The 16,713-nt window shown below is 49.5% G+C and overlaps 1 protein-coding gene across 4 annotated transcripts in view; it reads left to right on the top strand.

Moving 5' to 3' along the window:
- The window catches only part of SEMA5B (semaphorin 5B), a 118,912-nt gene that overhangs the window by 77,537 nt on the left and 24,662 nt on the right, over window positions 1–16,713 (top strand). For 2 of the 4 annotated variants that reach the window (XM_061194257.1, XM_061194254.1), the window contains 3 exons: window positions 141–343; window positions 5,503–5,602; window positions 10,631–10,676. In XM_061194257.1, coding sequence (XP_061050240.1) covers window positions 190–343; window positions 5,503–5,602; window positions 10,631–10,676 — 300 coding nt within the window. In that variant the 5' untranslated portion in view covers window positions 141–189. Of the gene's footprint in view, window positions 1–140; window positions 344–5,502; window positions 5,611–10,630; window positions 10,677–16,713 lie in introns of those variants that run through there. The other 2 variants (XM_061194255.1, XM_061194256.1) reach the window with 2 other exon arrangements.

Below are 16,713 nucleotides of genomic sequence, written 5' to 3'. Positions count from 1 at the left end.
TAAGTATTGTAAAAAAAATTAAATTTATTTAAACAAACAAAAAAACAGATCCCGTGGGGCTACCGACAGGCACGGAGGAGATCGGGAGAGGTGGGCCCTGCCGAGGGAGCGTGTGGTGAGAGCGAGTGTTTGCATTGCAGGTCTCCCCCCAGCCCGCCTCCAGGAGCTGGGAGCACAGAGGGGCCCACCATGGTGTTCCCGGGACCGCTGGCTATCACCCTGCTGCCGCCCAGCCTCACACTGCTGGTGGTGCGCCTCGCCAGCTCCCAGGATGTCGCCAGTAAGCCCAGCAGTGAGCAGCAGCTGTGCTCCCTGAGGGAGCACCCCATCGTGGCCTTTGCAGGTGAGAGCCACTTCCCTCTCGGTCCTTTTTTGCAATGACTGTGTCCTGAAGGACTTAGGTGGAACCTCCGCAGGGTCTCTTTGGCTGTTGGAAGTCATTTCCTGTAGGGTACGGGAGACTCTTCCTCTGGGGATAGATGTAAGAAGGATGGGCAGCCATGGGCTGGAGGGATCTGATTTTAGTCTCCAGACAATTTGTTCAGGCCCTTCATCCATTTTTCCCTGGGGGAGGAGGTGGTCTTTCTCTGGAATTCCTTTGCTGGAGAATGAGGTTATGGATGCCTGGGGTGCTGTAGCCAAGGGTTGGTTGGTCATCTTGTGCTTCCAGCTCTTCTGGAAGCACAAGCTCTATTTCTTGGCTACCCTGGGAAAGAATGAAGCTGACTCACTCATTAGGAAGTGCCTGGAGATCTCTGGAAAGGTTCCCTGTGCTCTAAGATGGCTGCAGGGATGCCCGTCTGTGGCGCCTTGGGAGCCCCCAGGGAAAGGGGCCTTGATGACAAATAACTCCTTCTGTCAAGGGAGGGCATGAGAGTGTCTTATCATAGTCTTTCCCAGACTGGAGTTTGTGAATGGCTGGACATATTCTGAGGGGTCCATAAGTTCTCAATAAGTTTCTAAAATTAGTATATACATTTGATGATAATCTAAAAACATAACAAAACACAAATTCTGGAGCATCCTGCACGTTCTCCCTCAACCTGTTAGCCAGTTTGGTGGTCACTGGGGGTGTTAGGACCACATCGACACTTCAGGATCCATCACCTACATGATGGAGCTCACACTGGGATCTGCAGATGTGGTCTCAGAGGTCCCCAGGTTCTTAAGTTTGATAAACACCCATCCTATTTCCTCTTCACAGTAATGCTGGCAGTGAGGCAGGGCAAGGGCTGTCACCTCTGTTTACAAATGGGGAGGGCTGAGGTGTAGACGGTTGGAGGGACTTGTCAGAGCCAGGTCTCCATATCCGCCTCCTGACTCCGTCCCGGGCTCTTCCCACTCCCCGCCGCAAAGGGACCAGGCGCTCCACTGTCAGATGCGCGGCAGCCCATCCTCTGCGATTCCACACAGCCAGCTGAGAGGGGCCAGATGGAAACCAGAGTGGAGAAATGAATCCATAAGACCGAGGCAGGCATGGGATTCGGGGGGTGGGGAAGGCAGTATGGATAGGAGTTGGGGCAGCGAGGTGGGGAGGCTGGAGGCATTTCAGATATGTGGGATTCCCAGCTGTGGGCTGCCTCCTGTCTCGGGGAGGAGGGTTTCCAGCTGTCTTCTCCGTGCTGTCTTGTTTGAGCTAGGATCTGAGCCTTCGAAGGCTTAAGTGGATTAAAGCAAATTAGTAATGTCCTTAAACCTACAAAACGCACGCACACCCTCCGACTTCTGATGGCTCCCGGAGGCTGTCACTGAAGGGAGGGACCAAGGAGCAGAATTCTGAGGGTGTCCTCCTCATGCGGGGGCCGCCTGTGGCAGCTCCTAATGAACCCTTTCTTCTCAGGGGCTTTGCTGGGGCACGGTTGGCCTGGCTGATCCTGGGGCCATGGACAATGGAAGGAGAGCAGGGAAATCCCTGTCACCCAGCCAGGCTGGTCTGTACTGGAACAAACTGGCTGGTGATGGGAGGAGGGTGGAGAGGTGGAAGATGTGTTCCTTGAAAGCCTGGCTTCCTTGACACCATTTCTGATCTTCAGCTGTAAATTACTTGAATGAAACTGACTTCCCACCCCGCCCCCTTTCAGAAGGAAGGAATGAGGCTCAGAGTGACATAGGCAGTTGACACAGAGTGACTAAGAAATCCCCTGAGTCCCAGGTGAGCAGAGATGGTCCGTCATAGACTGACAGCCCTGGAGACGGGAGTCATCTCTGTTTTTCCTCCTCAGGCCTCCTGGCCTCCCCAAAATTCACCCGTTCCCACTTTCTGATGGCTTTGGGTTTTCCTGTCTATTGGCCAAATTTCTCTTGGGCCCCTGACCCAATACCTGACTCCAGGCACGGAGCTGGACGTTGCGGGGCCTCAGAGGTGGAGAAGTTTCCTTTGAGTACTCATGTCCCTGTTGTTCCTTAAATGTCGCTCCTTTTGGTCCCCCAATGCAGTTAGTCCTGGATGAGGGCTGGTCCTCTTGTCTCCCCACATCCTTTAGTTCTGCTGGGCACAGACTAGGGACTCCATTCATGTTGGGTGACTATGTTCTGGGTGATGCCATGTTCCAGAGAAGCTGCCATAATCCAGCCCCGCACCAACCCCCAGCTTCCAGATGTTACATTTTACTTCTGACAGTTGAGTAGGCTTCTAACCCTGTAGCTGTGAGTTTCCCTCTCCCCTGACACCTGGCTGATCTGTGAATAACCCCTAAATACCCCAGAGGAGCTGCCAATTGCAGAATCTGACAGACGTTTTTCTGTTTTGTAAGGTTAAATTTTCTCCTATGGGTTTCTTTTAAGGGGATCCATGTGTGTTTCCCTCTGGCCTACACGTTATTCCTTTTGCCACAGCTTGGCCTTTCTAGGTGGAGTTAACACTGGCAGTGGTTAATCCACAAAGTGGGTAATTGAATTGACTATAATTAAAATCACAGGCACGTCATGGAGAATGTCATTTTTCTCTTAAAGTCACTGTCCAAACCGTTCACTGCACACGGAGCTCAGAACGTGCTCGGTGTTTTAACAACAGCCTTCCCTCTGGTCCTCTTTGCCTGTGTAATAAGAGGAATCTGGCTCCCTTCCCAAGACAGCTCCCCCAGGATCACCGCGCTGTGCCCGCTGCATCTCCCCCCTTGCCCATTCTCCCTTGCCCTTGTCAGTCACTTCGGGGTAAGGAAGAGGGACAGAAACTGGAAGGGACCGCCCCCGCTCCTCCACCCCCACCTCCCACTGTCATCCTGGCTCCTGCCCTGTTTCCTCTTCCTCTCCCTTCACCCCAAGAAAGGGCTGGAATGAAGGCTGAGCTGAGCCATCTCCAGATGGAGTTTCTCCTGGTGTGCTGCAGACCAGTCATGCCACGTCTTCCCCTGTTCAGCTGCCCACATCTGGAATACCCCTGTCAGAAGGGAAGAAGGGGATTAAAGTGCAAGCCGGTTGCTACTATTGGAGAGCACCCAGTATGCTGGGGAAGGACACCCCTCACACATACACACACACATACCCCACACGGAAAACAGATGAGCACATTCAGAGTGACAAAAACGTGCAATATGAATAGAACACGAAGGGTGGAGAGAATATGGAACAAAATAAGATCAGGATGGAGAGGTTATAATCCAGGAAGGCTTCCTGGAGAAGGAGGACCCTTGGCTTAGTCTCTAAGGTACCATGATATCCTATCAGGATTTCTGAGAGCGGCCCTGAGGTCAGCTTAAAAACCCGGCCTACCCGACTCCAGATCCACTCCTTATACTGTGATCACCCAAATGCCATGCAACTTCGTGATGGTTCTTGCCAACCTATAGTCACCTGTTGAGGGCAGAGGCAGACACAAAGGATTTGCTTCATTTTGCTGCAGTTTTTCTTTCTTCTTTTTTTTAATTGTGCATATCACAGTTTTCTGAAAAACATCCAACTCGCAAAACCTTCAGTTCTCCAGGGAGCGATTAAGTGTTTGCCTGCCATGCAGAAATGAAGGGCTGCTTTTACTCTGTAGTGGAGGGATAATGAGCACTGATTTATTTCCCTTGGATTACACACACACACACACACACACACACACACACTACTCTGAGCCTTCTGGGAGCCAGTTACTAATACACTGTGAGGAAGAAATCTCAGGGCCTCCTCACATTCCCCTCATCTTTACCCCATCGGCGTGAAAGTTCCTCTGCCCCACAGCTTTCTCTCTTTACTGGTCAGTTCCCTCACATCCATGAGGAAGGGGCTGAAGGAGAGCTATTAAGGGGCTGTGAGCCAAGATGGGGGAAGTGGTTCTCCATTTGGAGGGAAAGTCAGCTGGGCACTGTTCCCCAGGTGTACCCTCTCCAGACCACTGCCCCATCCATCCAGAGGGCTTTGAGGTCTCCTCTGCCCACCTGGTCCCCATGAAAGACTTTGGCCTTGGCTGGGAAGATCCTTCTTGGAGACAGAGATGGGCACTGCCCACCCACCCTCCATTTCTTCCACCTCTGTGGAGTCTTGTCTGAAAACCTGAGGTTTCTGGTACAAAAGGGAGTTGACGATTATTCCTACATTCATTCAAATACTTCCAGGTGCAGGTGCTGGGCGGAGGCTAGAGCTCCCAGAAGCAAGATTTTCCCTGTCCCCCAGGGCAAACTACCAGATTAGACACCCAGTGAGATAGGAGCTTTGATGGCAGTCAAGAAGAGGTCTATAGGAGCCCGTCACCTTGTGTGGGGGAGTCAGGGAAGGCTTCTTGGAGGAGGTGGGGTGGGGACGGGGACAAACAGGAACTGTTCCATTGAGGAAGACTAGAATTGCAAAGGTTTGCAGACTCCTGCAGGATAGATCTGGAGATGTGCACTGTGTTCTGGTTGAGTGTGGCTGGAGTGGAGGGTTTAAGGGGGAATGTATAAGCAGAAGCATCATTCTTTCAGTGGATCACTAGATCACTAATGTGCCAGGCATTCATTCTACTTGGGAGGACAGTGGGGCCAGAACCCAAAAGAGTTGGGACTTTTCCTGGAGGAAACTTTGAACTATTAAAGAGTTCTAAGCTAAAGAGTGACATCACCAGCTTTGCATTTTAGAGAGATCACTTTGTTGCCTTGTGGGAAATGGGCTGGAGGGGCAAGAGTGGAAGCCATGCCAGTTAGGTTGCTGTTGGCACCAGTCCAGGCAAGAGATGATGGTGTCTTGGCTGGGGGATAGGGTGCAGAGGGCAAGATGGATGGATTTCAGAGAACGGACAGGATTTGCCAGTGTGTTTGGTGTGGCTGGTGAGGGTCTCGGGGGGTCAAGGATGATTACAGGTGTCCCTTTGCGCAGTTAGGGGGTGGGTGGAGCCCTTTTCTGAGCTAGGGAACAAAGCAGGAGCAGTGACACCACCCCCACTCCCTGTCCCCCAGCCGGCTGCTCACAGAGGTGGGCAGGCAGAACCCAGGTCTCCGGGGTGCCCCTGCCTCACTGCAGCCCTTCCGTTCTTGGGTCCGATGCTGGTGCAGCTGGGAGCCCCTGGGCCAACAGTAACCGAATGGCTGCTTCTCCCTCCCCCAGATCTGAAGCCATGGGTCTCTAACTTCACCTACCCTGGAGCCCAAGATTTCTCCCAGCTCGCTCTGGATCCTTCCAGAAACCAGCTCATCGTGGGAGCCAGGTAATGAGGTACAGGAGGGTTGGGGCCAGGACTGGGGGATCAATTCTAAGCGAATTGAGTGGAGGGAATATTATTTGGGATGACCCTCTGTGGGCAGACCCTCACCCTGGGCTCCTGTTCCACCCTACCAGGCCCTCTCTGTGTCTGAATGTCTGTCCCCCAGAAAAGGAAGCAGTGGATGGGTGGGTGGGGGGAGGTGGGAAGGAAGTGACCTCCAGATCTCAGCAAGCCACATTCCTCAGTGTCTGGCAGTTATTAAGGGCAGGAATGCCCGCTGGCAACCTCCTAGCCCCTGTCCCTGCCATCCTGCCAGGACCTACCTAACTGGTGTCCTCCCTGGGAGCTCCATGCAGAGAAGGTGCCCAGGAGCCCCCTGCTGGCCGGCTGGCTGCCTGCACCTGGGACATGGGACACAGGCCATGTGCTTCTTTTATGAAGGACCTCACCTCCCTGTTGCCTGATGTCAGGTAGCCCCACTGCCCAGGTCTGGTATTCAAGGGGTAATACACTCTAGGGAGGACTTGTAGAGACTTTACAGAGTGGAGTAGGAGGAGAGAATCCTCACAAAATCATAGACCATCAGCTCTGGTAGGGAAGGGAGCTTAGAGATGGTCTGTTCCAGTGGGAACAGCAGCATCGGCAGCATTGGGAAACTCGTTAGAAATCAAATTCTTGGGCCCTACCCCAGACCTGATGAGTCAGAAACTCTGGAGGTGGGGCCCAGCAACCTGTGTTTTAACAAGCGCTCCAGGTAAGCCTGATGCACACTGGAGTTTCAGAGTCACTGGCCTAATCCAACTGTCCTCGATTTAAACATGAGGAAGCAGAGGCTGGAGTGGGGAAGGTGACCTTCCCAAGACCACGTAGCAAGATGACAACAGAGTCTGGGGACGAGAACCCAGGTCCCCTAACCTCAGGGCTAGAGTTTTTTCTGCCAACCCACGTTACCACCTCCAACTGCACTGGTGTTTTTCAGAAGCTCTCCGCCCCAGGGGTTCTGATTCAGCAGGTCTGGGGTGAGGGAGGATGGCCACTGGGTTGGACGCCTCCAGGCTCCACTGTGTAGCTGACCATCCTTGACTTCTGGGCTTTCCTGAGTGGCCCCACCCCTTCATTTGCCACGTGAAAAGGAGGCAAGTCGAGGACAGAGCTCTGGACCAGATGAGCTGCATTCTTGTCCTGGGTGGTCTTGACCTGTGAGCCTCAGTTTCCTCATCTGTAAAGTCCAGGTTATGTGATGCTGCCAACATCACAGGGCTATTAAGAAGCTGGGGCGGAATGCATTTTATTTTTTTAATTTTGAAATTAACTTAGTGATAAGTTTTTGCATCAGTGATATGTGTTATGGTATAACATTCAGAAGGTACAAAAGTGAAAAGCAGGGCCAGCCCGCTATACACCAAGCAGGACCCCTCACTGGAGGCATGCCCTGTGGTGAGTTTGCATGTCCTCTCCAAAGTAATCTCTACATATGCAAGTATACAAGAGTGTGGACCTTATTTTCCCAGCAAAGAGAATCATTGTTTTACTTTTTATGTTGAGATAATGGTAGATTTACATGCAGATGTAAGAAATAATACAGAGATCGCATCCTTATATCCTTCACCCCGTTCCCCCCCAACAGTGGTAACATCTTGCATAACCATAATACAACACTGCAGTCAGGACGCTGACATTAATGCCATCCTTCCACCTGATTCAGTGTCCACCAGCTTTACATATGTAGTTTTTAGAATCCTGATGCCTTTGAAATAAGTAAGACAGAGAAAGACGAACACCGAATGTTATCATTTATATGTGGAATCTAAAAAATAAAACAAATGAATTAATATAGCAAAACAGAAACAGACTCACAGATATAGAGAACAAACTAGTGGTTACCAGTGGGGAGAGGAAAGGAGGGGGGCGAGATAGGAGTAGGGGATTAAGAGAAACTACTGTGTATAGAAAAAATAGGCCACAAGAATAAACTGTACAGCACAGGGAAATAAAGCCAATATTTTATAATAACTTTAAATGGAGTATAAGCTCTAAAAATACTGAATCACTATGTTGTACACCTGAAACTACTGTAATATTGTAAATCAACTAGACAATAAATAAATAAATAAATAAATAAATAAATAAATAAATAAAATTTAAAAATCCTGGTGCCTTTGCTCTCTGAACCTTGTGGAAGCATTTTGAAAGCTGCCATTCATTCTGCACCTGCCATGTGCCAGGCACTATTTTATGTACCAAATGTGTAGTAAAACATCTAAAACGTGTAGTAAATCAGGCACGTAATAAGTCATGTCATCTTCACGGTAACCCCAGGCAGTAGGTTCTATGATTATCCCCATTGTGTGGACCAGGAAACTGAAACGCGGGAGGGTTGAGTCACCTGCCTGTGCTCACACTGCTCTTCCTGATCCTCCTCCTCCCCCACATGCGGGTGAGGGGAGGCATCCCTTTGCCTGGGTCCTTGAGCCTGGCTATGCCCACAGAGAACCGGGGGAAAACCTGGACCAGGTCCCTTGCACCCCTTACAGCAAATGAAGTGGGTCCTCAGCTTCTTTCTTCTCCCCCTTTCTCTTGGAGCTTCTTTCCTTCCTCCTTCTCCGTGACCCCCTGGGCCTCTGGAATTCAGGCTAGGGAAATTTTTTATTCGTTTATACCCCGCCTTGTTGCGTAAGGGGTTTAGGATGGGTCAAGCTTCAGAGATTTCTCTCTGTTCTTATCTCCCAGGGAAGCAGACTTCGATGTTGTGATGAATGATTTTTGTTGAGATAAAAATGAATAAAGTGATGCAATGTTTCCCCTAATTTTTTAAAGCTGTGAGCAGATGCCTGTGTTACCTGAGCAGACAGCTGGGGCAGAGCCTGAAGCTGGAGCCCGTCCGTCCCCAGGCTGGGAGGGTGGCGGCAGAGGAGGGGCCTGGGGACGGACCTCAGAGGCCTGGAGCCAAGGTCCCCTAGTGAGGCCCACCAGAACAGAAAAGCAGCCGAGTGGGTCCTGGACCCAGAGCCAGAGGTGTCTCCTTCAGGCCCCTGGATTCATTCAGCAGGGCCTCTCCCTCTCTTTCTGGCCCACTCTACAACCTTTCCCCTCATTTCTCAGCACAGCTAAGGTAGGCCAGATCTCTCTAAAGCAATCATTCCTGAAAACTTCAGGAACCAAGAGGAATGGCCGGAAGAAGATGTAAGAAGGAAAGAAAATTCTTAGGGAAAACCCAAACTTTACATCTGTTTGACATTAATAAAGCCTTTCAACATACGTCACACCATTCCTCTGTCTCCACGGCCCTATGAAATAAGAATGACAGGCATTAGTTTCTCCATTTTACAGATGCGGACACTGAGCCCCTCAGAAGGCCCCCAGCAAGTGGCTGAGCTGGAATTCTCCCTGCCTCTGCCACAGGGGCTACTCTGAACCTGCAATCACTTTCATGTGGCTCTCTGACCTGGGGGTCCTGCCACCCTCCGAGTCCACGCATAGTGCCTTGTGGCTCCAGAGTCCGTGCAAAGCAGTTTCAGCAGCGCCTGACACCATGAGCGCTCAGTAAGTGGGCGATAGTCATAGTAGTGATGCTATCATCATTATTATTATTCAAGGTGTTTTTGTTTTTTTTAAATTAAGACTTTATTTTTTTAGAGCAGTTTTAGGTTGGCAGCAAACTTGACAGGAAGGTACAGAGAGTTCCCACAGGCACCCCCACCCCACACAGGCCCAGTTTCCCTCACTACCAGTAGCCTCCACCGCAGGTGCATTTGTTACAACTGATGAACCTACACTGACACATCATCATCACCCAAAGCCCAGAGTTTACCTTAAGGTTCACTCTTGGTGGTGTACATTCTGTGGGTCTGGACAAATGTATAATATCATGTATTCATCATTAGGGTGTCATACCTCGTAGTTTCACTGCCCTAAAAATCCCCTGTGCTCTGCCTGTTCATCCCCGCCGCCACCCCACCCCCTGGCAACCGCTGATCATTTTAATGTCTCCATAGTTCTGCCTTTTCCAGAATATCATATAATGAAATCATACAGCGTATAACCTTTCCAAATTGGCTTTTTTCACTTAGTAGTATGTATTTAAGCTTCCCCTACGTCTTTCCATGGCTTGATAGCTCATTTCTTTTTAACACTGAATAATATTCCATTGTCTGGATGCACCACAGTTTATCCACGCAACTACTGAAGGACATTTTGGTTGCTTCCAAGTTCTGGCAATTATGAATAAAGCTGTTATAAACATCCGTGTGCAAGTTTTTGTGTGGATATGTTTCCTTATTTAAGGTTTTCGAGCAGCAGGCTGGTATGATGAAAGCAGTGTTTGAGGAGGATGAATCTGGCAGCCCCGTGCAGGTGGCGATGTGGAGGAGAGGAACCACGAGGTGGCAGAGGGGCAGTTTGGGCAAGAGGAGACAGGCTGGTCCAGGGAGGTGGCCGTGGAAAGGTCAGACCCAGAGTCACTGACCGCAGGAGGGACTGCAGGAGATGAGGAAGCAGACAGGACTCCAGGGGCCCAGGGCGTGGAGCCAGGACAGATGGCTGGCCTGTCTGAGGAGGGGAAGTGGGTCAGGGAGGTAGTCGAGGGAAGGAGGAAGATGACCTGCCTGGGTCCCCACAAGAGCTCCATGAGGCTTTATGTTGAACAGAAACAGGTTCCATGGTTGGGAAAGGGGTGTGGGAGGCTCTGCCCTGGGCCTGCTGGGATGGCGGGGAACAGAGACAGCGTGGGCTTTGGGGGCAGATGCGTCTGGGTTTCAATCCCACCTCCTGCACTTACTATCTCTATGATTTGGGCCATTTACCCAAACTGTTTCCTCATCTGTAAAATGGAGTTTTCTCTCTACTCCCGGCGTGGCAGTGCAGATTAAATGAGCAAATGGAGGTGAAGCTCTCCCTGGGGTCAGCCCACTGTCAGCCGTCTGCAGTCGGCACCCAGTCCTGGCACCCCATGAGGCAGGAGCCAGGAAGCTGTTCCTGGAGACCTATCTGCAGAACCAGCCTGACTTACCATCTCTGTTTCTGTTTTCACAGGAACTACCTCTTCAGACTCAGCCTTGCCAATGTCTCCCTCCTTCAGGTACATTTGCTTCCCTTCCCTGTAATTTCCCTGGTATTTGGGGGCTGGGGCCAGGGCAGCACAAGGAGCGAGATTCAGAATTCAACCCCCAGGGTTGAAATCAGGAGCCCTGTGTTCTTTTCACTGGCTGTGGACTCACACCGGCGGTCGGGGTAATGGCTGGGAAGATATTTGGAAGTGGGGGCGCGGCCACAGGAACATGGGGGCACACGCAGGGCTCCTGCGCTGTGAGGACAGGAGCTAGGTGCTCCTGTTTGCCTGGACTGAGGGGTCCCAGGACACAGGACTTTCACTAGAACCAGTACAGTACTGGGCAAACTGGAACGGCTGGTCATGCTAAGTCCAGCTGCTAAATCCACAGGAGGGTCTCTGGGTTTGGGCCTCGAGGGAAAGGGTGTCCCTGGTTCCTTTCTTAGCCTGGCCTGAGTGATCCCACTGTAGCTCAGCATTTTCACTGAGCTGCGATTGATTTGTTATCTGCTGCCAAGAAGGACTCCCCCAGCATAATTCCCTAAGTGCTTTGGGAGGCACTTTGATGGGACTCCTTGATCCAGAACATTTATCCCAGATTGAGAAACAGATGCCATATCATCTCTGCAGAGGCTGGACATTCTAGAGAAAGGAAGGCCATCTCTTTATCAATGAGGGGAGGGCCTCAGTTCCTGTGTCCAGGGGAGGCTTGCTGGTCTCCAGTGATCAAGTGTTCCTTGAGCACCTGCTGTGTATCAAAAGTGAGCTGGAGGAGGAGGGGCTATAAGACAAGCAGAGTCTCTGGCCTCTCTCACAGCACAACCAGGAAAAGATGATGAGGGATACACAAAACCTAATTAGAGAATGGTACAAGGAGTTAGTCAGGGCCTGGGCTATTTGGTATAGTGTTTCACTACGAAGGGCAGTTGGGGAAGGGGAGACCTCCTTGGTGAGCTAGTGTGACACTCTGGTCTAGTTTCTTCTAGCTGCACCTGGGTCTAGACCCCCAGGGGCCATTGCAGCTGGTTGCCACAGAGGATGTGCTCCACAGGGAGCAGAAAAGGTGTGACCATCCGAAAGGAGGAGCCAGGAAGAACTAGGGGAAATTGAAAAGAAATTCCATTTATCCATTTTTAATAAACATTAATAAACATTAACAAACATTTATGGAATACCTACTAAACGCTGGGTCCAATCCCAGGCATGGTACTAGGCATTTGAGATCCAAAGGTGAATCAGGCTCTGTCCCTTGCCTGAAGGAGCAAGCACACAAGAGATCATAAATGATTCCCTTTCCTGGATGGGACATGTTCCTGGGGCCTGGGCTGGAGCAAGGTGGAGTAAATTCCCAGAGGCAGCATCCCATGTCCTGCCAGCTTGCTCGGTCACAAGCAGCCCAGCCAGAGCCTAGTTTCCAAGTGACTTCCATGGGAAATGAAGCCAAGATGCCAAACCCTGCAGGTCAGGGCCTGGGGGCAGCCAGTGCAGAGATGGTCCAAAGTGGGTGGGAGGAAGTGGATCCAAGGGTCCTGCCTTGTGCTCAGGAGGCAGTTGGCTTTTTATTAAGTTCCCATGGTCTGCAAATGAAAGTCTTCTGGGAACAGTAGAGTGGCCAAAGTGGGGAAAGAGAGACAGATGCACAGAAATAATGGCAGTGCTGTGGGAAGCATGTAAGAAGGGGTGCATGCCAGGTGCCAGGTGCCCAGAGGCATGAGGAACCCCCAGGCTCCGCAGGGTCTGAAAAGTCTTCCCAGAGAGCTGCCCTTGGGCAGCAGTTTGAAGGATGGGGTTTGGCCAGGCAGCTAAGGAGGAGACAAGGTGTGAAACAGCATGGAGCACCGAGGGGGGCAGTGTGGCAGGATCATGGGGTGGGAGTGGGATAAAGGTAGGAGATGAGGCCCAGGAAGAGAGAGAGGCTACATCACAGAGGGTCTTCATGGCTGAGCAGAGGGGTCCATATTTTATTTTGAAGGCAAAGAGGTATAAGCCGAGAAGTGGCATGAACAGATTTGGTGTTCAGATCACCTAGCCCAATGCAGAGAATGGATTAGCAGAGGAACTGGTTAGGAGAAACGGCAATAATCCAGGTGATTGATGGGGAGAATTGAATTAAGGCAGCAGAGTGGGGATGGAGAGAAGAAAGGAAATGATCTGCAGGTGGCAGAATCATGCAGCGTCACAGCATCGCACGGCTCCACAGAGCACCAGGCACATTGTCTTCTGTGTGAAGGTGACCCCTAGAGTTGGGAAGGTGGCAGCCCTGGAGGGCTTAGTGAAGGCTTGGACTACAGTGGTGCCATCTAGGTTTCTGGCTTGCAGAGCTGGGTAGCATAAATCAGGATGGGACTGGAGCTAGCCTGACTCTAGACACTGGTTCTCCCTTGGTTGCCCACTAGAATCACCAGAGGAGCTTTAAAAAGCACTGATGCCTCAGAGGTTCTGTTCTAGGGTACAGCCGGGCACTGGGATTTTTAAAGGCTCCCAGGTGATTCCTTTGTGAAGCCAGATATAGGAACCACTGCTCTAGGATGTTAAGGCCTTTCTTGTAGATGCTGCCCAACTGGTTCGGCTTCCCCAGGTGTCCTTGACAGTTGACCTGCAGGTCCTGGGTCCCGTACCTTACCAGATGTTAGGACCCTCTGGCTTGATGCTGAGGCCTGGCGTTTGGTTCATTCTGCTCTGTGTGGATCTGGTCTCAGCCATGGGAAGGTACCTTCTGCCAGCCCTATCACTCATGATTGAGGCAGGGGCTGGGCCGCCGGGGCTTTTCTGAAGGCTTTTCTGCAGACCAGCCACAACTGCACCAGGAATTGGTTTTACCACCTTCCCAGGGTGTCTCTTAGGGCCTGACTCCAGGAGTTCAGATTGGATTCTTTGTAACAGAACTAAGGAGATAAATAAATACAATTCATGTTCACATCCCCACTTCCCCACCATAGGGGGAACCACCTAGCCACAAAGAGAAGGGAAGGAGAGAGAAGTTAGGGCGGGCTGTCCAGCATCCCCTCGACCAGGCAGGAGGCCGACCTCAGCCTCTGGTCTCCTGGTTTGTTCTCTGATGAGAAAGCCCTGCCTTTTGACCATGAAAGCTGGACTTCATTGAGCGCTCCTCCATTGCCCTGTCTGGGGCTTTGGGTTCCTGTTTATAAGCTTTCAGTCCACAGCATCTGCTATCACAATTGACTCACAGCAACTAAGTGCTAAAAATGAGCTGCACCTCTTTGCTGAAAAGAGGAGACAGGGTCAAGGCCTCCCCGTTCCCCAGCCCAGCTTCCTTTACTCTCCATCCTGCCTGGGGCACACACGCAGTAATAACTCTCCATTACAGCCAACTGATCCTCCCACGTGGCCCCAGGGTATGATTTAACCAAACGTAAACCTCAGTGCTTTATTGATAGTTTAAATAATTAACATCCCTTAAAGAAAAATCTAAATGCAAACAGTTTATGCAAACCAGTGTCCATTAAAAGGACTTCTAAGTACCTAACCCCTATTAAACAATTTGTGTAAACTACTCTTCCTTAAGGAAAATAGAAAAACCCAGCTTCCTTCTCAAGTCTCTAAGGAACAAAGGAGGAGAGATGCAGGTAGCGGCAGAGGGGGCAGAGTGCGTGCGTGCCTGCGTGTGTGTGCACACGCCCGTGCTTGCAGAAGGGAAGGGGAAACCAAATCAGCTCACCAGTGATTGTTATTTATCACTGTAACTTAATAAACTGGTTGTGGGAAAGAAAAGGTGGCGAGTGGTCGACAGTGTCAGGGGGCTGCTGAATAATAAGCTTACTTGGGTTTGTCAATCAGGAGCTCATGAGCCACCTGTGCCAGAGCAGTTCCAGAGGATGACGTGGCTGGAGGCCTAATTGCAATGGATTTATGATCTTGGGCTGCCACATGTCCTGCATGTGCGGACATGGGGACTGTTCTGCACATATGCATCAGGATGCACATGGGGCTTTGTTTGCGCCTGGGCAGATGGTGAGGCTGATCCTGAGCTCTTTTCTAGTTGTCTCCACATTGTCCAAACTAAGCTGGCAGCTCCATAGTTTTTTGAAATCTAAACTCTGATGAGTGGTGGACTTAATGCTCAGCTGTTTTAACGTTCAGCCATCGTCTCTGGTGTCCAGGGGAGTTGCTGAGTCTATAAGGAGATTATCCAGTTCCTGGCTGTCTCAACTGCTTTCCCCATACCAGAAAACCACGCAGTTTCTCTTTACTAGAGATTGCCATCCTGGAATTTCTGGGACAGTCCTAGTTTAAGGCATTCTGCATGGCCGATTGATCGTACACATCTTATCTCCACTCCTTCACAAAATTCACTAAAAGGACAGTGAGAAATTTTAGAAGGTACAGAACTGCAATGACAGAGAGAACAAAAGAGATGTCAGTAGAGAAGAGATTAAATGTATTCTGGGAAGGTGGAAAATGGATGGAGCAAATCATAACCAATTTAGTAGAGCAGAACAGTTTACAGAGAGAGATATGGCAGAGAAGCGTGATGACTCCCCAGAAGGCCTCAGAAATTGGGGTGTTGGATATTGTGGAATGTGAGGATGAGGTACAAGGCTAAAAGGGGGAAATTGTTGAAATTATCTAAATTGAGAGGTCAGAACCCAGATCTCCTGTCCCATCCCACACAGTAATCCCTTCCTCCATTTACCCCTCCCCCAATAAAGGGAGATTAAGACCCCTTTTGTTCATTAAAAAAAAATTTTATTGAAGTGTAGTTGATTTGCAAAGTTGTGCTAATTTCTTCTGTGCAGCAAAGTGACTCAGTTATACATATATATATACTTTTTCATATTCTTTTCCATTTTGTTTTGTCACAGGATATTGAATATAGTTCCCTGTGCTATACAGTAGGACCTTGTTGTTTATCCATCCTGTATATAATAGTTTGCCTCTGCTAATCCCAAACTCCCATTCCTTCCCTCACCTCCCCCCCCACCTTGGCAACCACAACTCTATTCTCTATGTCTGTGAGTCTTTCTGTATTGTAGATATGTTCATTTGTGCCATATTTTAGATTCCACATATAAGTGATATCATATGGTATTTGTCTTTCTCTTTCTGACTTACTTTGCTCATTATGCTAATCTCTAGGTTCATCCATGTTGCTGCAAATGGCATTATTTCATTCTTTTTGATGGCTGAGTAACGTTCCATTGTCTATATATACCACATCTTCTTTATTCATTCATCTGTTGATGGACATTTAGGTTGTTTCCATGTCTTGGCTATTGTAAATAGTGCTGCTGTGAACATAGGGGTGCATGTATCTTCTTGAATTATACTTTTGTCTGGGTATACGCCCAGGAGTGGAATTGCTGGATCATATGGCAACTCTAGTTTTAGTTTTTTGAGGAACCTCCATACGTTTTCCATAGCTGCTGCACCAGTTTACATTCCCACCAACAGTGTAAGAGTGTTCCCTGTTCTCCACACCCTCTCCAGCGTTTGTTATTTATAAACTTTTTAATGATGGCCATTCTGACAGGTGTGAGCTGGTACCTTGTTGTAGTTTTGATTTGCATTTCTCTAATAATTAGCAATGCTGAGCATCTTTTGATGTGCCTATTGGCCATCTGTATGTCTTCTTTGGAGAAATGTCTATTTAGGTCTTCTGCGCATTTTTCGATTGGGTTGTTTGGTTTTTGTTGTTGTTGAGTTGCATGAGCTGTTTGTATATTTTGGAAATTAAGCCCTCGTTGGTCGCATCATTTGCAAATATTTTCTCCCAGTCCGTAGGTTGTCTTTTCATTTTGTTTGTGGTTTCCTTTGCTGTGCAAAAGCTTGTAAGTTTGAGTAGGTCCCATTTGTTTATTTTTGTTTTTACTTCTATTGCCTTTGGAGACTGACCTAAGAAAACATCGGTACAGTTTATGTCAGAGAATGTTTTGCCTATGCTCTCTTCTAGGAGTTTTATGGTGTCATATCTTATGTTTAAGTCTTTAACCTGTTTTGAGTTTATTTTTGTGCATGGTGTTAAGGGTGTCTTCTAACTTCATTGATTTGCATGCAGCTGTCCAACTTCCCCAGCACGACTTGCTGAAGAGACTTTTTTCCCATTTTA

Source organism: Eubalaena glacialis, chromosome 6 (genome assembly GCF_028564815.1).
Source record: "Eubalaena glacialis isolate mEubGla1 chromosome 6, mEubGla1.1.hap2.+ XY, whole genome shotgun sequence".
NCBI lineage: Eukaryota > Metazoa > Chordata > Mammalia > Artiodactyla > Balaenidae > Eubalaena > Eubalaena glacialis.
This window is presented reverse-complemented; position numbering and strand designations above follow the sequence as displayed.